Here is an 18297-nt window from a genome sequence, read left to right on the forward strand (position 1 = left end):
ATATAAAAACAAATATCAAATCAAATGCAGTGTATTGAAGAAATCATTATAACTATGTTTTCTGCTAAGGATACAAGGACATTCAAAAATATCTCCAAAATTATTGTTTGGTTAAAAAGCAGCAAGTTATAGAATATATTGACAGTATAATACAAGTTACTATATATATATAAAGCAATACTACCTAGATTTTGTGAAGAGAATTTTTACATTTACAAAAATACAGATGTTTATATTACATAGTACATATATATGTGTATTATTATAAAAGCATGTGTAAAGAACTGGAAAGGTACACAACAAATTGGTGCTAGTAGATTACAGAAGAACCAGGAATGTGTGATTGTTGGAGTGTCAAGAGAGACCGTAACTTTGTCAAAGTTTTATTTTTTAAATTTAAATTAAAATTTTTTTGCTGTTGTTTGAGGATGACTGTATTAATGTGAGTTCATGTAACTTAAAAACCAAAACAATTACCACAGTAATCTGCAACTGACATTCCTAGATTCACAAGGAAGATCCCAGATATTTGGAGTTTCCTTGAGCACATGTCAGAAGGGTGTTTTAATGTGCTCTTAAGAGATTTTTTTTTTCAACCTCCTTCAATTTAATTCATCCACAAAACATTTGTTGAGGAACATATCTGGGTAATTTGGAATGCAAAATTGATTCCTGACATAAGGAGCTTTTTGGGGAGTCTAACTGGGGAAGTAATTCCACCAACAGGTACTAGGGAGTGTGGCAGATCCTGTGTGGAGGGTATTCACTAATCATTTTGAGAGCACATAGGCAGAGAATATCACCTTGTGTCCTGGTTTCAATCTAAAGATTTCCTGTATCATGTACAGATTACAAAAATAAGAAAAGTTTTTGAGATTTGGGGAAAATACATATGTATATATATGTGTGTATGTATGTAGTACAAACAGAAAATCTGAATCTTGTTCGTAATTGTTCTGTTAGGAACAACCGCATTAGCTCCAACAACCTCAGTTTCCCTATCTACCAAATGAGAGAAATGCACTAATTGTTCCCTAAAGATCATTTCCTCAAATTATGTCCATAACAGTAGTAAGAGAAAATTAAGATTGGAGAACATTTTCATCTTTTGCTCTGAAATACCTTGGCTATAGAGAGTGTACATCTCTTAAATTTGCTGTATGGATATCATATGCCTGAAAGCCTTGAAATCTGACATATCATCTATTTTTACAGAAATTGAAAAAGAAAGTTGTGGTGATCCTGGTACACCCTTATATGGAATTAGAGAAGGTGATGGATTTTCTAATCGTGATGTTTTAAGGTTCGAATGCCAGTTTGGATTTGAATTAATTGGAGAGAAATCCATTGTTTGTCAAGAGAATAACCAATGGTCTGCAAACATACCCATCTGCATCTGTGAGTACCAAATGCTTTGCTTCCAGATAGCATATGTTACCCTGTCCTTGCATATAATTGCTTTTGTAATTAATTGCAAAGAACTGGAACTGTGTAATTATTTTTGAACGAGTAGCACTTTTCAACATTATCTTTAACAAGTGTGCTTATGCCAAATTATAAATTTCATTGCAGATTTAAATAAAGTTAGCACAGTTCACTTGGTAATGGCAAAGTATAATCTACATATGTCCTCATAACACTTTATTGGTGGAATTTTATACTTTATAGATAGAATACTTCTTACGGAAATTATACATCTGAGCTAATTCTATTAGGCTCATTTATTTTAACAAGATAGTATATGCTTATTTGCAATCAGAAACACTTAAAATATTTAAAGCTTATATTCTATGTATAATGCATTAACTTATTTTTGCTTGTAGATGCTCACACTAATGCCTGCTTAAGTGCCATTTATTTATATTGCACAGAATAAAATTCATTAATGTTTGTGATATACAATATGCTTGGATTAAAATAGTGTGTTTCTTCACATACTTTAAAGCGTTCCAATTTAGCTGCAACAAAAATATAATTTGTTTTATCTGTTGATGCACTTTTAGGTTAAATTAAATACTATCTTCATTACCAACAAATACAGCTTACCAGGTGTGAATGCAATATTGAAAATTTTGCATTTAGTTTTGATTACAAATGATAACATATAAGCTCATAATCATGAAAGTAAAAAATAATTTTCTTGTTTTAAAATATGACTTTTCATCTGTATCCAACTTATAATGATCATGCTTTTCATTTGTGAAATCCTTTATTCCCTACAAAGGCATTAGCACAAACTTTACTTCAATATATAACTGGTTTTTTAAAAATTTAGCAGTTTTCAAGACCTGCATTTTATCTGAATTTTAATTTGTGCTGCAAAACACACATATTCCTTTATTGAAAATGTTGATTATTTAACATTTTAAAAATATTTAACATTTTTAAACACGTACTGAGAACTTTTAAAGTGAGTGGAGGCCAAACGTTTTCTAATATATATATATTATCTTTTTTTCCTCTGTGTAATAGATCTTTTTTTTTAATCCTTCCTCTACTTTCTAAATGTTCTGTGTGAACCTTTAAATCATATTTTTTAAAAGCTAAAAAAATAAATCTGAGGGGAAATAAAGACTAACCTTAGTATGGTATGGGAGTTCTTATTTAGTTCTTTTTCCAGCGTTAGCCCCTAGTGGCAGCTATCATAAGTGTTAATTCATCTCCTTATCTGTGTTATAAGCTATCAGAGCATCCCATGACCATGGTAGAAGTGAAGTTCACCTAGTTACTGCCCTCACTCCAAGTTTTCTCCAGGTTGTATTATCCCAGTTATGTTAATACCTACATAATATTTGTGTGTGTTTGTTTTCAGTCATTTCGTGAGCATTATTGTTTTCTTTGGAAATGTCTATATACTTCTCCAATATTTTTTTAAGCACAGAAACTAAAACTTTGCACTGCACTCTAACATGGACATGATAAATGTCAAAATAAATTGCTGTTATTACTCCAATTATATTTTTGTGCATATTTAAGCATACAGTAATTCAAAGTACTAGTAGCCTTCCTTAATGATGTGCAAACAATAACATGTTTTTTTCTGTTTTATAAGATAGATTATATTGTTTAATATTATTTTTTTCAAACTGCTAATTGATTATTATAATTGTTGGCTATGGCAAAATGAGGTAATTTGAATTATTTGAGGTAATAAATTTGAAAATTTATTGTTTATAATCTTCCTATTTTAACAGTTCCTTGCCTCTCTAACTTTACTGCACCAATGGGAACAGTCCTTTCTCCTGATTATCCAGAAGGGTATGGAAATAATTTAAATTGCATCTGGACAATAATCTCTGATCCGGGGAGTCGGATACACCTTTCTTTCAATGACTTTGATCTGGAATCCCAGTTTGACTTCCTTGCTGTTAAAGATGGAGACTCTCCAGACTCCCCAATTCTTGGAACCTTTACTGGGGCTGAGGTGCCTTCTCATCTTACTAGTAATAGTCATATACTACGATTGGAATTTCAAGCTGACCACTCAATGTCAGGACGTGGCTTTAACATCACTTATAACAGTAAGTTTAATTTTTCCATATAACATATTTCTACACATTAGAGCTAGAAAGGAATCATACAAAACAGCTCTCTTGTTCCACAGATAGGAAACTTGAATAAGTCATATACATAATTTGTATCAGGGACAGTCTTTTAGCCCTTGATTTCTAACCATATTTTTACTGCTTACTGTGTCATTTCTCTTTGTGAGAGGCCTGATATTAAGGAGATATATTTCAAATATAATTACTATATCAACCAATGTATTAGCTTATTCTATTAAATCTTATAAGCATAATCTCAAACCTACTGTACATAACATATTTTGCTCTGTTATTGGTATGCAAACATAAAAGGGGGATAGATCCTTCCTTCAAGATATTCATAAACCAGTAGAGGATTTTAAACAAATAATGACAACACAGAGTTATAATTCCAAAGACAAAATTAGCTAGACTATCAAAGTATCACAGAGAAGGAAATCACTAATTCTGGGGCAGTAGGTTACTGAGCTGACTTAGCAAAGATGCTACGGGGGGAAAATACCTTAGTGATTAAGAATATCAGCTCTAAGGTCAAACTATGCAACTTCAAATCTTGACTTTGCTACACTTTTAGGTTTAATAACAGAACCTCAGTATTCTCATCCATAAAGTCATACTGGGTTTTTGTAAGGAGCTGTCGATGAAAAAAATAATCAGTGGTCAATCTAAGAAAGAAATGAACATTTTTTTCCAAGCCAACCTGTGGATTATAACCTGGGAGACAATCTTTCAGAAAGCTCTGAGGACTGTTCCACCTGTTAGAGGTCAAAGCACAGTTATGTAAGTTTTTGAGACAAAGGGTTATAGTCAAATGACCTATTAACAGTTTACACAATCCAGATCTGCACATCCAAAGCAAGTAGTGGGTCATCGTGATCCCTTATGAGATTAAAAAGGAATGTTATCTACTAAGGAGGTCTGGTTAATGCAGATGAACAATACACACTAAAGAGGAAGGAAGAAGCCCAAGAGGGCAGAGAAAAATTTTATGTTTAAATTTTCATCTTGCCATAAAATATGAATTTTATTTAATCAGAGCAAATAGGGTGATGCATGTAAATAATTCAGCATATATACCTAATAAATACTCAATAAACATTAACAGTTGTTGTTTAGGTGTCTTCTGAAGTATTCCCTTGTCAATTCTTATTCTATTATTGAATTTATTACATTGCTTTAGATTTAAGAATTCTTCGAGGTTATTTAGCTATTGTCTATCACCCATATCTTTTGTATTTCAAAAGGATGAATATTATTTTTCTGAAAATAACATGTAAATATAGCAAAAAGATGAATCACATAAATGAGAAAATACCTTAGTAAGTTAACAAACTTACATACTAATGCTTCTGTGTGCACATGTTTTACCTGAAGCTGTAGAATGCTAGTGATTTTTATTGTTTTCTTCAAAGCTACCACACGCTGTCAGATTCTGACCAACTTGATGAGTTATTTAAGTGTCACATTATAATAGGATTTAATTTCCTGCTCTTTAAAAAAGCACTGCACCCCCCTCACCCTCACCCTCACCCTTGCCCCAAACTGTTCAGTGCTGAGCTTTGTCAGTTAATAACAAAATGCCGTTATTGTCTTTTCAAAGTGACACTCTTAGTGAATATTGTCACTAATAAGTTGTCAACATGTAATTGCACATCATTAAAGTTGAATTAGCTGTGACATGTGTCAGAGAGACATGCTGTATAAAATGGTTGCTTTATCTGTAAGTCCCTTTTAAAATATTTCATATATTTGTATAAATATAGACACATATACATTGATCTATTTACAGTTTTTATGTTGTCTTAAATGCATATATATATATATATATATTTTTTTTTTTTTTCTTTTCTTGCCTCACAGCTTGCGGGATCTTAGTTCTGCAACCAGGGATTGAACCCCAGACTCCACCAAGTCCTAACCACTGGACCACCAGGGAATTCCCTTAAATGCATAATATTTTTAACTTTAATATTTATAGTATTTTGAAGGTATTATGGAAATATGCCTCTTGTTCCTTGTTCTGTTTCTCTAGTAAATAATTTAAACCATTATATTCAAATTTTTTTTTTTTTTTAAACCATTATATTCAAATTCTTATATTCAGTGCTTCCTATTGACTGTTTTTTTCTGAAAAATTATCCAGCAGGCATTATATATAGGAGCAACCAGGCTTAATCGATATTGAGCTTTTTAAAAGCACAACAGAAAACAATAATTAGAAATAAGTGTACCTACAAAATAGATTTTATATATTTTAGAATTTACCTTAATATTATTTTATACTGTTTAACTTAAAAATGAGGAGACTGGATAATACAATTATATAATTTATGAACAATATCACAGTGATGATTTAGTGAAAAAATTTAAAATAACTGCATGTACCCATGCAGTATGTATATAATATTAAATTGTAAATACCCCTTAAGATATGTTTTACATATTTAGACTTTGTTACTTTAAATATTCTTCCATTTATATTATACTAATTTAAACATTTATAATGCAAATTTATAGGGCTCATGCAATCTATAATCTATGAGAAATTTAAGTAAGCACATTGTCCTTACACTTCTGCTACTTGCTGGGATGGGGCTAAATATGCATCCTGGGAGATACAAGGTAAAATAAGATAGTGACCCTGAACTAAAGAACTCACATTCTTTTGAGAGACATGAGACAAATAATCCAAGATACAATATGTTGTGGAGAGGGACTTCCATGGTGGTCCAGTGGGTAAGACCCTGCGCTCCCAATGCAGGGGGCCCGGGTTCGATCCCTGGTCGGGGGACTAGATCCCACATGCATGCTGCAACTAAGAGTCCACATGCTGCAACAAAGATCCCGTGACCAGGCGCAGCCAAAATAAATAAATAAATAAATAAAAAATGAATAAATAAATAAATATTAAAAAATATATGTTGTGAAGGAAAAATTTAAAGCCAGACCAGGGGATCCATTTCAATACCGTCTCTATGATCTGAGGCAAGCTACTTAACTTTTTCTGAATCTCACATTACTCTTTACAGTAAATGGCTATACTTTGCTCATCAGGCTATTCTAAATGTTAAGTGAGGTGACAGTATATCTAAAGCTCCTATCACAGTGCCTAGAACATGGTGTTTGCAAAAGAATTAGCTCTTTTCCCTTTTCCTAGATGGCAGAGAGTAAATGATATATGGAAAATTATAGAGAAATTGTAAGACTTTCATAACTAGATTGAAACATTTCACTTTAATACTCACTGTGAGATGATCTCTTCGTTCCAAACAACAAATCACAAGAAAAGTTTTCAAAGGGACATAGGCAACCTGCTCTGTATCAACCTGCTCCGTATTCACATTAATTGGAATTCTGTCCAGCTTATACTGGATATTTTTGCTTAGATAAGGCAAATGATTTCAAGAAATAAGCAGAAACAATTCTATTTTGAAATTTTGTAATTGTAGAGTGTAGTTCACATTTTAAAACAACCACATCCATTACACATCAGAGAGAAACAGATATGGTCAGAGGAGAGCCTCTCTATTTTTTTTTTTTTTTTCAAATAAAGGCTTTTCTAGAAATGAGCATAACCATTTTAAAAATCATTTTTTCTCATCCGCAATACACAAGGGTCTGTCTCATACTGCTAGTTTGTGTGTTTTTCTCTTTTTATGCTGTTCTCAAGCATTTGGACATAATGAGTGTCCTGATCCTGGAATACCAATCAATGCAAGGCGGTTTGGGGACAACTTTCAATTAGGAAGTTCGATTTCAGTTATTTGCGAAGAAGGATTTATTAAAACCCAGGGAACAGAAACAATTACGTGTATTCTTGTGGATGGAAAAGTGATGTGGAGTGGACCAATTCCAAGATGTGGAGGTAAGCACAATGGTCAGTGAAAAATACAATTCCATCATAACTGTGCACTAGAAACCGTAACAGGAAATTCATTGTTCTACCAGGACTCTTGTAATCTTAAAATATCATTTAGCATTATACTTTAGACATATAGTATGTAGTTAAATTATACTTTTAATATTTATTTTTTAATTTTTATTATTTTAATTTTTAGAAATCTTTTAGAAGCTCCCTTTAAAAGGAGCTCTTATTAAAAGATACACATTAATAAACAGTAGATATTGGTTGCATGCATAGAGTACCTTTAATATATTTCATAGTTACAGCTGAGTACACTTTATAGTTTCCAGTCATATTTTTCTTGGTCTTTTAACTATTCATGGTATAAATTGAATTTGTTTTTAAAAAAGCATTAACTATTATTAATCATAATAAATAAATTTATGCTAAAGCACCCATTATTTAAAATGTATAATTTTTGTAGGCATAGTTTACTAAACATTTTTTTTTTCAATTTTGATTTGCCCAATAAAATGCAGTCAAGAAAGTTCAGGACAAAATATATGTGTGTTTTATATATCTATATATACATACACAATGTTTGGAAGTACCTATATATCTGTGAATATACATAGTCGCATAAAGTCACAAATTATATTGGTAAGAAGGAAGGATGATCATCTTAAAGATAAAATATATCAAGTATGTAGCGTTTCAATATAGAATCTATAAGAGTGTTGGGGGTGTTATATAGAATTGTCACAGTAGGAAGTAACATTCTGAATTCTATTTTTCTCCTACTCTAAGGTTACATATACATTTTATTAAAAAATATATAAAAGGACTTTTACTAAGACAGATGAACTAGAGCCATTAAACACCCTTTAGTAGATCACCATGTAGTGATTAGGTGACAATTTTAAGTGGTTTCTTCTTTTTCTTGCTTTCCCAATTATTCTTGTTAGCTGTGCCCAAACTGACATTGGAACTTTGTTTTCTCAGTTTCTAGCTGGTAAATTGAGAATATTTAATATATACTTTCCAAAACCTTTGTTTTCTCAATTTCTAGCTGGTAAATTGAGAATATTTAATATATAACAGACTTAATTGAATAATACAGCTATTACTTATAAATGTTGAGTTTCATTGAATTGAACATTTTCATAATATCTCATGATGAAGTAATCCAGACCATGCAATTAAGTTTTCCTCTTAGCCCCTTCAATTAGCATCTCCCTCCTCTTCTAATCACCTTCTCATTTGTAACATCAGGGGGCTGAACTAGATGACTTCACTGTTCTTTTCCAAACCTCAAATATTATGGGCTTAGTAGGGGTTCCCTTGACAATGGCTATGACTATGCTATTATGTTTAAAAAACATAATGGAGTTGCACAATACAGGACTGAAATAAAAAGAAAATTGAAGGTAGTGTTCAATTTTTTCCATCATACTTTGCCCTGCAGCTCATTCATTCTTTTAACCATAGTTCCTGACCTAGACTTGGGGAGTCAGTCAGGAAAGCCTACATTAGTATTTGAAGGAAAAGTAGGAGATAAAAGTTTGTTTTAGGCAGAAGGCATAGCCCTGGTTCAATGTGACTGGAGTGAAAGATAGAGGGACAGGGTTTGATGAATACAGAGACCTCTGAAGAATGAAATGCTTTGTAAAGAGTGCTAAGCAGATTAAAAATTATCCTGTGGCAACAGGAAGCCACCTTAGTTTGCAAGTGACACGACCTGAGCCTCTCCCTCCCCTGCACTGGGAGTTGTTTACAGTTTCAGTAGACAGGCAGAGACTACCTCCAGATAATTGAATCTCGTTGGATTCTCGCTTGCCTAACTTGGGTGTTGGTTTAGGAGCTGCTTGGTGCCTAGCTGCATGGGGTGGTAAAAATAATGAGGTTGACATCAACGAATCATTTGATGAATTGCTGCTTTATTTGAGAGAGCAATTTCAGTGAGATTTTTCACCATGAAAATGAATGGTGTTTAACTTTTAAAAATAAGTGAAACAAAATATTCAGAACTAAGTTGGCACAGGCCAATAGGCCCTTCAGACATCCTAAAGAGAACTTTATAAAGTTCCCAAAGGAGAAGAATATTTTTTTCTTCATATGTGAGTGGATTTACATGCAGTTGGCTGGCTCACCTGCCAATTTCTGGATCCAACACGAGGTAGGAACATCACCAAGGATAAGGCTGGAGCCAGGGAAGGCAGAATGGTAGTGGGCTGGAAGCGATCGTACAGTGGCACTTGCCAGATTACCTGCCACATCCCAGGCTGTGTTTTGAGCCAGGTTCCACCCAATAAAGCAGACTGATTTCAGCTCCTGTATAACTAACTCTGGTGGGTTTCATTTCAAAGACTCTAATTAAGGCTTGTAAAGATTTCCTTTAGTTTTGCCTGAATTCTACTTAGGTACTAATAAGAAGAGCCTGAGACTAGCTGAGGAAAGCTTATGTTTTTTCTTTTCCTAATTTTTTTTTCTTTTTTTCCTTCTTTTTTTTTTTAATCACACCACTTCCTCCCCCATTCCCCAAGCTGCCACATAGCCACTCCAACTTACACAAAGAATTACATCTGGAAGCTCTCTCTGCCTATAGTCTTTGTTTTTAGACCTTCCATATTTTGACAGAAAAGTTTTGCTTATTATTTATTATAGTTTTTCTTTTGGGGCTCTCTCACAGCTTCCAATATATGCTTAATATTTTAGCTAAAACTTTTTTATTATCATCATATTAAACACTTTATATAGTGAAATATGTACATGTTTATGTATTCTGATTAATACAAATAACTTTCTACTTTTATTTTCTTCACACAGAAAACTCCAAAATCAAATGTATTGTTAAAAATTGCTAATGTGCATGGATTGCTGTGTGTTAAAATTAGAAAACAGAAAGAATTTGTTTTAATCAGAATTTATAGAGCAAAGGAAGTCACTATAAAATGTTTTGATAAGAAAACCCGGGGCTTCAACTCAATTAAAGATTGCCTTCTCCCCACAACTCCTCTCTGTCACAGCAGTGTAGAAGTTCAGGCATATTGGCAAATTAGTGATCCGCCCACATCAACGAGTCTTCAACCCTAAAACTGTGGAAAATCTTTGAGAAAAGTGAAAAGAAACTTTTTGTCTGCCATAGGCCTTGAATAAGGATTCTTCAAACCAAAAAGGAGAAATGAAATCACATATGTTGCAGTTCTGTGATCCCATAGCTGAACTTAGATTTATTTCAGATAGCTTAAATACAATTGTTAACAGAATTGGGTTATACATTTTATTCATTGACCTGAAGTTCAACACTGATACGTTAGCTAAGGATAGATTTAGGCTATCTTTGTGAAAATTTGAACCTTTTTCTTTAGAATGGGGTGATCGAATTTCCTCATGAGGAAGAAAGATTTGATGCTTTATAAAGTCTGGTGATCTTTCAGTTTTGCTAATTGAAAACAAAGTACATTAATTTTTATAATTAGCATTGAAACCATTCACTTTGAATTCCACAAACTGTCTGCCTAACTCAATTTAGTAACAATCAATGACTCTTTCACCCACACCTAGACAGTAGCCTGAATATAACTGGCTCTATCTAGGGCCAGTCCCTGCATGGTGACTTCAAAGACACATCCTAAAACCATGAAGAATAGTGTGAATGGTTATCATAGGTCTCCCTTAATGGGCTGACACAGGGATTTTCATGATTTTCTACCTAGAAATCTTCCTAAAAATCTTCTTCCTCTTTCTCCACCAAAGCTTCCCACTCATAGCAACTGCATAAACACTCTCCTTCTCTTCTGCTGTAGTCCCCTCACATTCATTTATTCTTCACACAGCCCAAGCTGTGAAGCTTTTGGGCACCTTGTGAGCGTCCTCCGTAAATTCAGCCCTCGGGGAAGTGCAATTTTCTTATAAGAATCTTTCCCCTTGGAATTCCTTCTTTCTTCACTCGTTTTCTTTCTTTTTATGTGATCAGAATTCCTTTCAGGGACCTCTGAGGGCATTGCCAGGCTCACCCACGTGTATCCTTCAAAGTTGCTTCTATCAGCCTTGGTTCTAGGAAATTTGGAATAGGGAGGGAAGGGGCAACCTTAAGTACATTTGGATTTATTTCTCCCTTCACCTGTGTGTGTGTGTGTGTGTGTGTGTGTGTGTGTGTGTGTGTATCTCCTGAAACACAGGTAAGATGGTGCTTTTACTCATTTTTCTCAAAGGACTAGTGGGCTACTAGATTTTCTTTACTGCACCAAGCAATGCAAACTAGAGTCAGCCCTTACCCACAAATCCTGGAATCTTTTTCTCACCCAGTAAAATCCCATAGGATTTCTAGTCACTGGAATATTCCTTGTGACTAATACTGCTACATAGAAGGCAACATTTAAGGTATAATATTTGACCCACTCAGAGAGGTTTCCTTAGTGCTTTAGGAAACCAACTGGTCTCTGCCCACCTATTTTCTTCCTGTCCAAGGGCCAGCTCCAAAGGACTGAGACATACCTGCCTTATTGTCCATACCTCAAGTGATCTGAGCATCATTATTTGGCCTTCTGTCTTCATTGTCTCTTTTTACCATTTATAGTTTAAAGTCTATTTTGTCTGAGGCCTTCTTTCTTAAGTACAGCCATCATTAACTTATTTTTCTCAGCTTTGATTCATTTTATCAGATGCACGAGACCCTTTGTAGTGGGGAACGAGTCTATGGTTATATGGTAAATTGGCTTTAAGTCTGCTCTGTCATGAACTTTTTATAAGTGCTCTTGGTCCTCCTATCTTTTGTTCGTACCTTTTCCTAGCTATCTTGTTTTTAAATATAGCTATGGGTTTACTGCATATCCAGAACATATTGTTCCCACACTTGCACTCAGCTCAAATTCATCTGGATACTTATATCCTCTAGTTTGGTGAAGCCAACTGCCATAAGATGGAGGTTTTGATGGATCTGAGTCCACTAATAGATTCAAATGCCCAATGTCATAACCTTAAATCCTTACAAGAGCAAGACGGTAACAGAAATAAATTACATGAGCTGAATAAAACAGGCTATCTCACAAGCAGTGAGCACTGTCATCTAGAGTTTTCTGTTTTAAAAAGCAGGACAATTGGACATAAATTATTTTCTGTCTCTGTTGCAGTCATATAAGGAAACTGTTCCTGGATATGAGGATTTATTATTCATTGGTGAATGTCATTATAAAAAAAATGCTACCTAATTATACTCATGTAGACTGAAGGATGAGAAGGATTTATTTGCAGACCAAAAATTAGAGTTCGGTTAAAATGTATTCATTATTTCTTTATAAAATCTGAAATACATGCCATTTACATTTTAAAATCAAATGTTCCTTAATAAAGTTATAAAATTATTTAACTGTTCATGAAAAATGTTGGACGAATCTAAAAATTGTATATTTTATTAAATTTCATTTTAATAAATATACTACTCAGGATCATTTTAGTCTCTCTTCCTGGTTTCTCTTCATTTCTGTGATCTCTGTTTGTATGTGTTCCAGAGCTAGATCTTGAATATTTTCTCCTATTTCCACTCACTCTATTCATACTTTTCATCCAGTCTCCAGCTTTAAATAACACCTATGTGTTGATGGCTCTCAAATTTACATTCTTCTAATTCTCTGTCCTGAAGTCCAGACTCATCTATTCAACTTCCTCCTCAATATCTCCACTTAGATGTTTAATAGGCATCTCAAACTTAGCCTGTCCAAAACTGATCAGATTCCCCCGGTCACTCCAAACCTGATACTGTCACAGACTTTCTCCATCATCATCAGTAGCACTCCATTCTTCCAATAATTCAGGCGAAAACTCTTGGGAGTAATTCCTCCTTTATTTCTATCACAACCATACACAATCCATCAGAAAAATCTGTTAGCTCTATCTTGAACTCCTATATTCAAAACCCATCTACTTCTTACTTCCTTAACTGCTGACATCCTGGTCCCAGCAACCATCATCTCTGGCCTAGATTACTGCAACAGTCTTTTAACTGGTCTCATTGCTTCTGACCTTGCTCCTATTCAGTTCTATAGAAACGGTTTGTTATTCAGTTTACCCATGCCCACCACTTAGTTTCTTCATAGTTATTTCTCTTATGGGACTCAGAAGGCCCTGATACGTATATACTATCTGCTTCTCTCCTCCTTTTTACCTGGCTCTTTGTCTCCCATGCCATTTTCACTGTAGCTAGCAATGCCCTCTTTGATCTAAAGCAATCCCCTCAACAAAAATGGAAATAGAATATTGGCCTTCTGGATTACATGGTCATGTTCTTGAATATAATTAGGATGTAATACATTCAGTGAACTGCTTTGTAGATAAAGAGGATTATATTTAATAAAATACATTGGAAGACTCGGATGAATGCTATTGGCTCAAAGTGGTTGATTTAATTAAGATGCTGAGTTAAGACTAACTGAAAGAAAGTTGTTCCTTCCTTGTGAAGATTCATAATAATTTCTAATATTGTTATCATTGTAGCCTCCCTGAGAAGAAAAACAGTGAAAGCAAAATGCATGACTAACAAGGTATACAGGCAAAATTTCCTGTTACTTTGGGAATGACAACTTATAGGCTACCAGCTAAGGAGGAAAATGTTGCAGTATCCCTGTCCATAAAAAACTGAGGTTCAGATACCTCCTTTGTGGCTTATTAAGTGGGTTCTAACTGACTCATTTCTCTCAATCATAACCTCAGCTATCCCACTCCCAGTTTATATAAGCAGCAAAAGAAAAGAGGGAAATCGAGATCTATATCTATCTACCTACCTACCTACCTAAATACCTACCTAAACTGTTGGAGTCAAAAGTTGTTCAGCTTTTCCTTTATCTCCCCGTAAGAAGGAGGATGCTAGTCTCCTTCTCTTCAAGCCAAGTTAAGGGGAAGGACTCCAAAAGAATCCCTCATAAGGGAATGCAGTTGCCTGTGAAAAAGAGGAACTAGAACCGCCAGGTGGATATCTGATTATACAGTGTACTTGCTGATCTGCCTTCTATGCTGAATGAACAAGAGAAAGAAAATTGGTAAAAACTGGCAGATTAAAAAGAGGGAAAGCTGGCTAGTTGAAATCATTTGGCAAGTCAATGATGTGAGCTTCCCCTGCATCAAATGAATACCAAAGAAGGTACCCTGGCTTGGCCACTAGGTAAAAGAAACTCAACAACCAGAGACCATAGGATGTACTGTCAGGGGTGAAAGCAGGGAGGTAACTGGAAAAGGTTGATCTTCTCTTCTGTCAGGAAATTTCCTGATAGAAGTGAGAAGCCACCCTTCTAATTCTTGGCCTTTACAAAGAACTCATTTATTATCCTTATGGAAAAAACAAAACATTTTCCATATCTGACAAATAGAAAATCTCAGGGACCAGTTAGAGTTAGTGAGGAAACAGCAACAGTCAGGAAAGGACTATGACAGCAACTTTTCCTCATTTTAGCCCTAACACACCACAGGAAAAAGGACCTAAAGGGAAGAGGAAGGGGATGTGCTGAGAAAGGATACAGCATCTTCTCTGCTCCAACTGCTGAAGCGAATGGAGGAATGAATCACCAAGTGCTGGTCCTCCATCAGCACCCTCCTCCCTATCCTCCAAGGTGCTCAAAGATGCACCTTGGGTAGGTAGGTGGAGGAAATAAGACAGAATTTTAAATTGGATTGGACCAAGTTTTTTAATACTGTAAGTGATGAGAATTTTAGAGGATGTGCCCAACACTTCTTTAAGGAGAGGGAGATTTGTCAGTGCATGTTTGAAGGCAGTAATTTAGAAGGAAAGGAAGGAAGAAAGGAAGGGAGGGAGGGAGGGGGCAGGGAGAGAGGAAAGAGAGAGAGAGAGAAAGAAAAAGAAAGAAAGAAAGAAACCAATTTCTGTTTTCATTCCACCGATTTCAGAATATTCCATAAAATGCCTACTCAAGCAAGAACTTCCTATCCCTCAGTAGACAACTCCCTGCATAACTATGGCTTAAGTTCCTTTCTACTGCAATGGGATATCTTAGAGAATTCCTTGAGTCAATAGGATGGGACTAGGGTCCCTGGAGAACTGTTTGACAGCAAGGCTGGACTTGCATGCCAATGAACTTCCCCTTTGAGGATAAAGGATTTTCTCTTGAATCTCAGTTAGCCTCAAAGGGAAGGAAATCCTTCTCATTCACAGATGTTGCACTCTCTGGAGGGAGTTCGTTTGAGGGAGCAATTACAGTAACAGTCTGATGCATAGATCAGAATATATTGTGGTTCTCATAGAGAGAATGTGTGTTCACACACATATACATATTCATATCTAATAATAGACTCCTCTTTTAGTTACATATTAAGGTAGTAGTAAATTCCTAGAGGACTACCATAGGGAAAACTAATTTAATAGCAATCTGCAGGGTTTTGCTCCTAATTTCTGTGGAGCTGGGTAGGGGAAGGGTAGAAGGGGTTATAGAAATGGAAAGAGGTTCAGAGCTGTGATTGCTTGTCTGCACTCCTGGCACTTTAATTCCTATGTTTCTGACTTTCTCTTTTTATCCAAGATAGAGATGCAACTTGTTTCCCATAATTTTCTTTGAAACATCATCCACTGTGTTGAGGTTAGGCAGAGCAGGTGATTACTTAACACACCTATAACCAACCATAAAGCAAGTTTAAAAATTTAAAAAAAAAGGAAAGAAATGGAACCCTCATTGTTTATAATCCCCAAGATCAAAACCTAGCTCTTCTTCCGGTCCTCAATTCCCTTCTGAGTACCTAAGTGCCACTTCTCAGATGAAAGAGCACCAAAATTCTGAAGCATTTTTATTCAAAAGAATTTCAGCTGAATACAGTCTGAAACACTTCTGACTCTTCATACAGATCTTAAAGCATACTGGGTATTTGGAATTTGTCCATTCTGAAGCAGGAGGGAAGGGGGCGGGGCACAACCTTTGAAAGAATGACATAGCCCGAGGACATGACATAAACTGATTAGGACCAAATGGGTACAAGATGGCAGACAAGTCGACTTCCACTAGACCTTGAGCCTCAGTATACACTAACTGTAACAAATCAGCAGGCTAAATGACACACCCACAGGCACCATGACAGTTCCAAGGCCAACCATAAGGATCAAAAAGTGGGCGGTGGCCCAATTCCTGGAAATCCCCACCCCTTCCTGAAATAGCTGGAATACTCCTCCCACTCATTAGCTTATGAAATTACCCACCCCGATAAAAACTGACAACCCCATACCCTGGTGCCTTTCTCACCTTCTGAGATGGCCCACACTCTGTCTGTGGAGTGTGTTTCTCTCTAAATAAATCCATTTCTTACCTATCACTTTGTCTCTCACTGAATTCTTTCTGTGATGAGACATCAAGAACCTGAGCTTCATTAAGTCCTGAAACCAAGTGTGTGATCTCAGTTGGAAGACTGTGGGTTTTGGCCAGGTTCAAGTCCCAGCTACGTGGGTTCAAGTCCTAATCAGGGTTTTGGCCAGCTTTGAGTCTCGGATGCGTGGGTTCAAGTCCCAATCAGGCTTTTGGCTGGGTTTGAGTCCTGGCATGTGGGTTCAAGTCCCAATCTGAGGTGCATGGTCTCAATTCTACTCAAAGTAACACAGAAATGAGTCATCACTCCAATGAAAATTATTTATAACAGACTTTCTTCAGGCCTTAGAAAAATGAAACAGGATAAATGAACTATTTCTACTTTACCATTTATGCTTTGTTTTCATTATTTAAAATGGGGAGAAGTTAGAGGCAACAATCTGTATTTCACTAACAGATGGAAATTACCTCTTTATCCCAGGAACCTGAGTGATTATCCAGGAGCATCTTGGAGCTACAGACTAGCCATATCCTTTTAGATTTTGTCAGCTTGGTCTGTGGGCCAAGAGCTATAAAATGACCTGAAGGATTGGAGTGGAGTGAGGGTTTTGTTAACAATGCCCTCTGGGTCCTACCTTATAATTACTAGAAGTGCGTTCTGGGAATCTGCATTTTAACAAGTTTTTAATCTAAACTCACCTCTAGGTATCCACAAATGTTTGAAAGTAACCACTGCATGAAACCAAAAGTTCCTCTCCTCATTTTCCACTAACCATAAGCTTCAGAAACAAAAAACTACTTGACTTTCCCTCATACGTTAGTATTGTTGTCAAACCTAAGTTCGTGTGCCCGATGCAGAGCGAGGCCAAACAAACCGAAAAGTCAGAGTTTGTAACAGAGAAAGGTTTATTGTAAGGCCAAGCAAGGAGAATGGGCAGCTCATGCTCAAAAGACCCCCAACTACCTGATGGTTTTCAGGGAAGAATTTTTAAAGGCAAAATTTGGAGTGAGAGCTGCAGGGTGTGTGACTTTCTTCTGATTGGTTGGTAGTGAGGTAACAGGATGGTATTCCAGGAATCTTGTGCTCAGCCTGGTTACCATCCTCCACCTGGGAGGGGGCCTTAGTTCCTGTAGAAGAACTCAAAGATGTATTGTTATGTATACCACTTGGGGAGGAACCAGGACCATGCTTTATTGCTGCACAATTGTTTCTTGACTCCTTTTCCCTTGTGTCTCCATCTCCTCACTTCCCAGAATAATAACTCTTTGAATCTGCCCTTTGGAACTCAGGGAAAGTCTAGGAGGCTGAAGCTATTTTCCTACAAACAAGGAATTGGGTATATGGAGAAGCTTTTGTACCTGAGAGGGCGCCACAGTGTACTGCTTGGTTTCGGTATTTCTCACTTTATTCTTTCTCTGCTGTCTGTCCCTCTACCCCTATCTTCTATTCATTTTTTTTTTTTTAATCAAACTCACCGCTGACAAAATCTCCTTCAAGAACCCTTTCTTAATGCCCTTGGGATGTCACCTGTCTCTCCCCTACATTTCCAGCCTATCTGGCTCAAGCATATATTTATTCTTCATGTTAGCTGTGTCTGTCTTCCTTGTAGAA

General features: G+C 35.7%; 1 protein-coding gene across 3 annotated transcripts in view; it reads left to right on the forward strand.

The window, feature by feature from the left end:
* Nucleotides 1–18297, forward strand: part of CSMD3 (CUB and Sushi multiple domains 3) — a 1196954-nt gene that overhangs the window by 720336 nt on the left and 458321 nt on the right. For all 3 annotated transcript variants that reach the window (XM_036830958.1, XM_036830959.1, XM_036830960.1), the window contains 3 exons: nt 1216–1398; nt 3195–3521; nt 7216–7410. In XM_036830958.1, coding sequence (XP_036686853.1) covers nt 1216–1398; nt 3195–3521; nt 7216–7410 — 705 coding nt within the window. The remainder of the gene's footprint in view (nt 1–1215; nt 1399–3194; nt 3522–7215; nt 7411–18297) is intronic.

Source organism: Balaenoptera musculus, chromosome 17, assembly GCF_009873245.2.
Source record: "Balaenoptera musculus isolate JJ_BM4_2016_0621 chromosome 17, mBalMus1.pri.v3, whole genome shotgun sequence".
Lineage (NCBI taxonomy): Eukaryota > Metazoa > Chordata > Mammalia > Artiodactyla > Balaenopteridae > Balaenoptera > Balaenoptera musculus.